This window comes from Sinohyriopsis cumingii, chromosome 7, assembly GCF_028554795.1.
Source record: "Sinohyriopsis cumingii isolate HCF-2022 chromosome 7, ASM2855479v2, whole genome shotgun sequence".
NCBI classification, from domain to species: domain Eukaryota; kingdom Metazoa; phylum Mollusca; class Bivalvia; order Unionida; family Unionidae; genus Sinohyriopsis; species Sinohyriopsis cumingii.
In genome coordinates, this window is record NC_142967.1 from 62,611,150 (window position 1) to 62,620,226 (window position 9,077).

At 34.2% G+C, this 9,077-nt stretch overlaps 1 protein-coding gene across 1 annotated transcript in view; it reads right to left on the reverse strand.

The window, feature by feature from the left end:
- LOC149795382 (uncharacterized) overlaps positions 1 to 5,901 on the reverse strand; it is a 60,622-nt gene extending 54,721 nt beyond the window's left edge. Inside the window, exons 1-2 of the mRNA XM_089963787.1 lie at positions 5,788 to 5,901; positions 4,872 to 4,953 (exon numbers count right to left, since the gene is read on the reverse strand). Of these exons, the coding sequence (XP_089819913.1) occupies positions 4,872 to 4,953; positions 5,788 to 5,843 (138 nt within the window). The 5' untranslated portion in view covers positions 5,844 to 5,901. The remainder of the gene's footprint in view (positions 1 to 4,871; positions 4,954 to 5,787) is intronic.
- Positions 5,902 to 9,077: the final 3,176 nt, after the last annotated feature.

Consider the following 9,077-nt stretch of genomic DNA (forward strand, 5'->3'; position numbering starts at 1 on the left):
TCTCTCTCTCTCTCTCTCGCAATAAAGACTTTCATTTTATATATCACATAAGTCTAACAATTAAACGTTCACTATTGCAGTTTTGGAGAAGAATGTCTCTGCAAATTCATGACGTAATTTACTCATCGATGTCAGATATAAAGAATTTTACAATAAAAACAATGAATGACTCATTATGAATTGCCTCTATGAATTGCCAGGGGTTGGAGGACCCAGTGAAAAGAAGGAGTGTTTTGATTTACCTTAACAAAAATAAGGAATACTCAATATATTTATTACAAGATAAACATTTTATTAAACGATGGAAAACATATATTACATCAACATTGGGTTAAGAATGTCTCTTCAATTCTTTTGCATCCAATTCGGCTTTTGTATTGAACAATAACTTTCAGTTTAACATACTGTTACACGCCAGGGGTATTTGCTTGACCGAGCGGTGTCAAACACTGGTGCGATTACCGCTAGAAGTCAGACGTTTACTCCAAATTTCCGAAGACTTCCATACAACTTCATTTGCAAATTAGAAAGCCCCACCTGTCCGTTCTATACATAAATTTTACTATAATCAAGGCAAGACTACAGATCTCACAACCTGCCAAATATCTATCAACCGCACATCTGCATGGTTTCTCTTCGTTAGGTTTCGTACCGTCAGCCTTTCACGCCGTAGAAACTATACAACTATCCCCTAACACTGGGAACTATTTTAACTACACTACCATAGGTCAGTCAATCCATGGTTTCCAGGCACATGTCGACAGTAAAACTGCATCACATTTGCCACCATGGCGACATAAACGGTATCTGCCGAGTGCCTTCTTATTTATTCCTTTGTGTAATTTACCGGTTTTCTTACTGTAAATACTACCACTGCAGTCACACCAGCAATGTACACCACTAGATTTTAATAGGGACTATTGTACGACAGGGACACTCATTCGGTTTTGACCTGAATTCACTACTAGTGAACTATGGCATCATGGAAACTCACTAACACTTCACTCCATGACGTTTGCTCCTAGTAATTGGCTAGTTATTTCGGGCTAAAGAATATTTCCATTGCACTGAATTCCAATAATCAGACAAGTAATCACACAAATCTAAGAATTCCTTTAAACGGAGCGCTATAACCAAATGCACGTACTCCAAATGTATTACAATACATAGAGTAAAAGTAGATGTAAATGGAAACAATATAGTTTAGGTATTGTAACTCAAATTTACAGGTACACACTTATAAATAGTTATCGTTCTAATATTGACACAACAAATTTCTACACTGAAGTGAAGCAGGATATAGAGGACTTTTAACACATCAACATATAAATATTGCAGGGGACTTCAATCAAGCTATGAATCAAGTTTTTATATATATATATATATATATATATATATATATATATATATATATATATATATATATATATATATATATATATATATATATATATATATATATATATAACTATATAACCCTAAGCAAGAAATGCAGTAATTGATGTTGGTGCTGAATATAATCTAACTAACTGATACCTGGCGAGAAAGAAATATACAAATATACATTCAAAACGATACACTTGGGGAAAGAACAATCCCATCAGGCAGGCAAGGTTTTGTCTTCCTTATTTCAGTAACTCCTTTTACAGTGGTAAATTATGCCTCTATAGATTCAGATTATAGAACAGTCCATTCTCTAATCCTACTAACTCTTGCTTTTCGAAAGAAAAAAAAAACCCAGAAAAACCCAGAACATTTGGGAAATGTAATCATTTTCTGTTGAAAGATTTAGAATACATAGCACTTGTTATGGACTGCGTTCAAGAGTACCAAAACAAATATGTCTTCCACATCAAATTATAACTTGGAACCATCAACAGCTTCTGATATTACATTATCCATTAATGACCAATTACATTTTAAATACTTTTGTTAGAAATAAAAGGCAAAACTATTTCTTATGCTTCGTATAAAAAGACCGCAAGCTCATCAGAAAGATCAAATTACAAATGTGACTAATACTTTAGAAGAAAAAAACAATATAAATAATCTACATGAATTGGGAAGGATGAAGAACCAGTCTGTGGAAATTCGTGACAAAAATGGAAGGGGTTAATGTAAGATCCAGGGCAAAATGGATTGAAGATGGGAACAGGGTTTCAAAATATTTCTGTAATTTGGAAAACAGAAGCTATACAAATAAGATGATGCCAAATTTAGCTAAACAAGATGGAACATGTACACAAAATGAACTTGAAATTTGAACAGAAACAGAAATTACGTTCGTATCACAATGCAAAGCCAACTGATTTTTAAGCTTCACTGAATTTTAATAGACATTCATACCGAATTGCCCCATTACAATCTCAGAAGCAATAAGTTTTTATAACATGCTTAATAATAAAAGTCCAGGATCCGAAGGATTGATAGTCGAGTTCTTTAAGTTTTTTTTACAGATATATTGGTCAGTATTTTGTAAGAACAATCAATTTTGCCTTTAATATTGGCGATCTATCATCAACTTAGAAAGAAGGTGTCATAATAATCTCGCTATTATAGTCTCGCTTAAGGGGATAAGCGAAAATGATTTTTAAGAAACTGGAGACCTCTTTCGTTAATGCAGATACATGGGAGAAAATATCCGTACTCTTTATGACTTTATGGTTTACTCGAAAAAAAGCAAGCTACCTGTACATCTATTAATAGATTTGGAGAAAACATTCGATTCTGTTGCGTGGCCTTGCATTGACAAAGGTCTAAATTTGTGACATTTTAGCAAGGATTTTCAAGTATGGATCCATGTCCTATTTTAGACAGACCTTTCTAATCTTGTGTCACTGTAAATGGACAATGCTCACCATGGTTTAAAATCAAGAGAGGATGTAGACAAGGTGAACCCCTATCTCCATACATATTTCGTTTATGCGTAGAGATGTTAGCCCATTTAATCAAAATATCAAAGGAATTCAAATAAAAAACCCCACAGACAATCTAGTTTCACAGTGTGCAGATGACACCGCCTTCACCCTGGGTAGAATCTCTTACGTCAGCTCTAGATCTTATCTACCAGTATTCTAAATTTTCAAGGCCTCAGTATAAAGATTGAAAGAATGTAAATGGGTATGAATAGGAAGTATAACGGGAAGTACCACAAGATACTGCCAAGAATATAATTTACATTGAAATACATCTTATTTCACATATCTAGGTATTACATTCTCAATAGAGTTGGATTACGTGGTCGAGCACAATTATGAAAGCAAATTTAGAGAAGTTAAATCGTTACTTTTACAGTGGTCAAAAAGATTACATACCCCGCTTGGAAAAGTTGTTGCTGTGAAAAGCTTGGCCCTATCCAAGATTACTCACCTATTTCTACGTTTACCTAAGAAATAACACCAAACTTCAAGAGTTAGATGTACTTTTCCATAAGTTCGTATGTGGTGTTGGAAAAGATAATGTCAAAAGGAAAGTTTTATGTAAAGAGGATTTTTAAGGTAGCTTGAAAATGATAGATATAAACATGTTTGTCCATTCACCGAAATTCACTTCGGTGAGCTAATGTGTCACCTCTGAACCTAAAATGGAATGATTTTAACAACTTCCATGTAAAATATAGACATGTTTTTCACTTTTGACAAAGGTGAGAAATACTTTGAATGCATTCTAGACTGATTCAGTTGCAGCACATAATGTTAGATGCAATTAATGAATGCAGCTCCTCTCATTTTTCAGTGGCGGATTCATTAATTTGTACATTATTGTCTTCATCAGAAGATATGCACACTGAACAGTAACTGTACTTGCACTATGTCCAGATGAGTTATGGCCCTTCTTATTCATGATAAACCCCATCTATATCAAGAGTAAATGTTGGATATAGGAGAGGCGCATGAATATTTAAGTGAGCAGATTGCTTAATATTCGTCAAGCTCTCCTAAAACTGAGAAGACATTTTAAAAAATCTTTGGTATCTACGTTCTTCTCTTTCAATGTCAGTTTAGTTTATTCTTTTTTTTTTTTTCGAGATTCGCAGTGTAGAACAAAGTGGTACATATGAAAGAATTTTTACAAAATTCATTTAAAAGAGAAGAGACGACTGCTGTATTATTCAGTCCGTATATGTGATTACAACGATATAGTTAAGTTATAAACGTAAATGACTATTGGGAAAAGGATCTCTTCCAAAAGGAGAATAACAGAATAAGCGTTTCAAGTAGCCAGAGTTCCAGTGTCCAACATGGATTAAATTGAAGGAAAAAAGGAAGGAGACTACAAACGACTAAACAGTCTTACATAAAAGGAAACAGATTTATGAATTACAGGTTTATATATTATATTATATTATATTATATTATATTATATTATATTATATTATATTATATTATATTATATTACATTACATTATATTATATTATATTATATTATATTATATTATATTATATTATATCTTATTATATATACGATACAATGCTTCGAAAAAAGACATGCAGCTGACTGATAAAATGGAATGTTACTCGGCTTCACCTGTGACATTTATCCGCAACTTATGACTTTATAAATCATGCACACTTTAGCCACTTTTAATGTCAGTATATTAATTCATCGATCCTCAACGCATAAAGGAGGCAATACCACTAATCCTTTATTAATTCTAGTGTCAGACAAAAAATAATTTTCTTCGCCACAACTGCAATTCGATGTTCAACAGACAAAATATTAACAGTATATAGTGAAGCAATAACAAACGAATGAAAATAAAAAGAGTGTAGTCTTTAGCCTAGATTGTCGTTTTTAAATCAAAAATGTCTTGAATGCAGACAAGGTCCCTATAACAAATCATTTTACGTAATAGGTTAATATGTACTTACCGCCTGATATTCTGATATTGCCTCTTTGTTTGGGTGCTTCTTCAGCCTTGCTTCATAGTAAACAGGACTGCAAACCGTTGGCCTTAAACAGGAAAATGACATTCATCAAAGTTACTGTGCATTACTGCTGTGCGAGTGTAGAGGAGACACTACGTATCAGAATCAACTGAAACTCGTGTTCTCCTCACCCTCACTCGAGAAAATGTAAGTAAAATCGATTAAATGTCAGCTAAAATATATTGTAAACAAAATCAACCCTATTCTCTCCTTCACCCCTTCTCCACCTTCCCCCGCCTTTCTGACCACATTCATTGAGCATGATCGCTATCGGTTATGGACATTCTGTCTTCGCTTCTTTGAACCAAAATTAATTCGTCTGATAATATTCCGTAAACTATGTTCATCTCCTCAACTCTTTATCATTTAGCTATTATTTTAACAATTTATTATTTCAGACACGCATGGGATCGAGCCTCGGGTGCGACCAACGTCGCAATGTGCGAAAGCTTGCCAATAGCTTCTCGTGGGTCGATAGTTTTTCCAGGGTTCTTCCTCCACCAAATATACTGGACGCAATGTATAGAATATGATGTGCTGAAAATGGCGTAAACCCCAACGAAACAACATTTCAGTGTCATCCAGTACCTTGTCCCTTGTTCCAATATGCCCACATTTAGCGTCTGACTTACTCGAAGGGACGCGGGTTCGATACCCAACTATGCCGGCCCGGTCGACTTCCTCGGCGTATCCTTGCGAGAAGCACTTCGCATTTCCTCCGCATGATGCAGACTAAACATCAATGTGCTCAAAGTTCCTTCAAAATACCAATGAACTAACATGTCAACCTCGTTTACCACATCCACTATACATTAAAAGAACTCACTTTAAACTTAATCTTTAACAAGACTCACTTTACCTCAATATTTTATAGACTTCCCGATCGATTATGGGAGTATCAGTCGAAGCTGTCATTTATAAAGATTGGGTAAATGACAAAGCTCAATGCTATAAATACTGATATTACGCCATGTGTACGTAGTCATGTACGTGACGTCATAAGAGTAGCGTCATAGAGGTTGAAAGGCTAGACAACTCTAAGTTGCTTAGTTAGTTGCGACTTATTATTTCCCTTTACAATTTTACCGCACCGTGCTTCTCGCCACGGTAATCGGGTAATTTACTTGGAAAAATTAAGGTTCATTTCCAGGAGGTATTACTAACTTCTGATAGAGTGATAGGTAAGATGGCACTCTACGATTTTGTATTTTGGATAAGATTAGTTTGTTAAAGAAAATGTTTTCGGACCGTGGAATTTCAAAATGCATTTGACATCAAGGACCAATTATAGATAGACCCTGTTGAGATAAATGGTTAGCATACCAACAGTACTGACCAAAGGTATTTAACGCATTGTTTGGTCAACTACGCAAGCTTTTATTTTTCTTGTACTAGTCTTGAGAAACAGTCATTTGACTTGATTTACCCATGGATGCTCTAAATTGTCTCTTTCAAACCAGATGATCTGTCGAATTCCCGTGAGACAGATTAAATAACATCATAAGAGAACATCATGTGGTAGATTTTGTTAACTTTTTTATTATTAAAAAAAAGCATTTGGAAAACATATATGACAGAAAGATGCTTAATCTTTTTGGGAGAATAAATGAACACCTCCGATTGTTTATATGGTTATTATGTAAATTTGTTCCACAGTTATACAAAATATATAAATAAAATGAAAGTAAAAGCTTAGTTCTTGCTCAAATATCCAATAATCGTATGTGATTATGACATTATTGTTATTTGATATACCTTTTGTAGAAGTTTTATATTAGCAAGACAACTTGAAAAATAAATAAATTTAAGAAACAATATTGGTTTGTTCAAGAAGTTTTGATAAGACAAATTCAACACTTCACAATGTAGATGAGCAAACACTAAATGTACTGTCTCCTCTAGGTCAACGAGGAATGTGTCGGTCCTAAGTATTTCCAAAAAAAACCAAAAAAAAACAAACCAACAACAAAACATTATTTTTTAAACAGTCTTTGAGACGGAAGAAATAAGGCGGAGAGCTGAACGGGAGTCGAGGTTTAAGGGCTGAATCATTATGCCTTTGAAGTGTTGCAAATTCTATATCGACTTGTAAAATCAGTTTGCATCAGTTTACATATAAAATATTAAAACAATAGAAAAGTAAACTTAAATAAGATAAAACAATTAGTGTCAAGGAGATGAGGGGCTGTGCATAGTCAGAGTAATGGCAACAATAAAAAGTACCACTGTATACCATCAAATCCCCGCCGCCGTCTAACCCCGCCCCCAGAACAATAAAATAACTCATAGATCTTAATCACCCCCACTCTCACACATCCACCCAACCACTCACCACCATTATATATGTATGACTTCCTCCCAGAACTAGATAGAAATAAATAAAAACGATGGCTAAAAAAGAATCCACCTTGCTTACTGATTTCATGAACGACAGCCAAATATCTGTAGAGAGAGTGCACCATTTAATGCCATGCAACTCAAACATGTTCAAAACCATGCCATGCCATGCATATCTACTTAACTGTATCTATCAATCTTCCGATCTGGGTAAGATTGTGAATGAAATAAACAACCCCTCCCATTTGAAGGAAGGAAGGAAAGAAGGAATATATAAATAAATGAATAAATAAATAAATAAATAAATTTTAAGAAAACGTTTGCGATTTCGCCATTATAACTGGACGGAGGTCGCAAGAGCAATAAATATGAGTGTCATCTTTTGCAATATACAGCTAGTTAGCCTGAGCTTTGCGAGTGCAGTCGAGGATCCTTGAACATGTCTTCCGTGCCTAGAACCTGCAAAGTGTCAGACCCGGAGGTAGTTATCATTTTCAGCGAGAAATATTGTCACAATAGATTATTACAGTAATGTTTCTTTATGACAACAGATGGCGCTGATTGCATTATTCAAACCTTGCATTAAATTAACATTGTACTTGCAACGCATATGTCACTGCATTGCATATTCCAGGATGTTACGTATTTTACCGTTATGTTGATAAACATATGTAACAAATAGTCATAATGCAGAGAGGATATTTCGAGATGGAAGGGTGCGTAATAGAATGTAGATGTGCGTAATATTAAAAATATATACGAGACAGAACTGAAGACATAAAATTCCATTGTTCCAACTTCAAAAGTATCAAACTTAGGAGAAAAGTTACACTGGTAATTGTAAAGATGCAACCCAGCATGTATATAGAATATACCATATATTGTAGAAGAAATACATATATAGATTTATGGTGGTCATCGAGGCATGATTTCCTCGTTTTCAAACATAGTTATTGTTATAGTGAGAGTGATCATCTCTACCTGATCAATGTGGTTACTATATTTAATCAATTTATTTGTTTCCAATATGAAACTAATTATTAAAAAAAGATAATAGGGCCGACTTAAGACCACAGGAGGGTGGGGTAGGTGGGTGCACTTTTAGACAGAGAATGAGCCAAAGAAGAAAATGAAATGAATCTAACTATAGAAATACACGTTTGAATAACATACGCAACATATATTTCCTAAATTGGAAAAGAAAGTTAGTTCCAATAGTATTAGTGCTACTGTGGCGATAAAAGTGGTATAGCTTTTGTTGCGATATCATTATTTTTCTCTCATTGTTAGATTTGATTATCTCATTATACACAGTACACGGAGCTCTCTCGCTCGCATCGTCTCGATATAATTTACAATAGTACAAAAAGTACATTATAAAAGTGCAAACATTATAGTTTAGTTATTGTAAACACTATTTAATAAAATAATTAATTATATTTAAATTTCTCTTTTAAACAAAAATGAAGTAAATGCAAATATATTTGAAGAGAAATAAATAGCATGACGTGACGTTGTTGTTGAGTTTAATTATAGTGGCGTGCGCACAATTGTGCATGTGCCACTTAACGTGACGTTTAAATTATTAGCCAATGGCACCAGAGAATGGCACGTGAAATTAAAGGTATTTACAGATCTAACTGTTCTTTCTTAGGAGTTTTATTACCATTTTATTCTCTCCAGCCCATAACACAATGGAACTCTCCATCCTTGTTGTTGTTGGCACCATCTGTTGAATGGAAAACAATCAACATCTCAATATGCCTGACTTAATGCGTTTTCTCTATAGAGGTCTTCTCAGCAGCGCCTCTC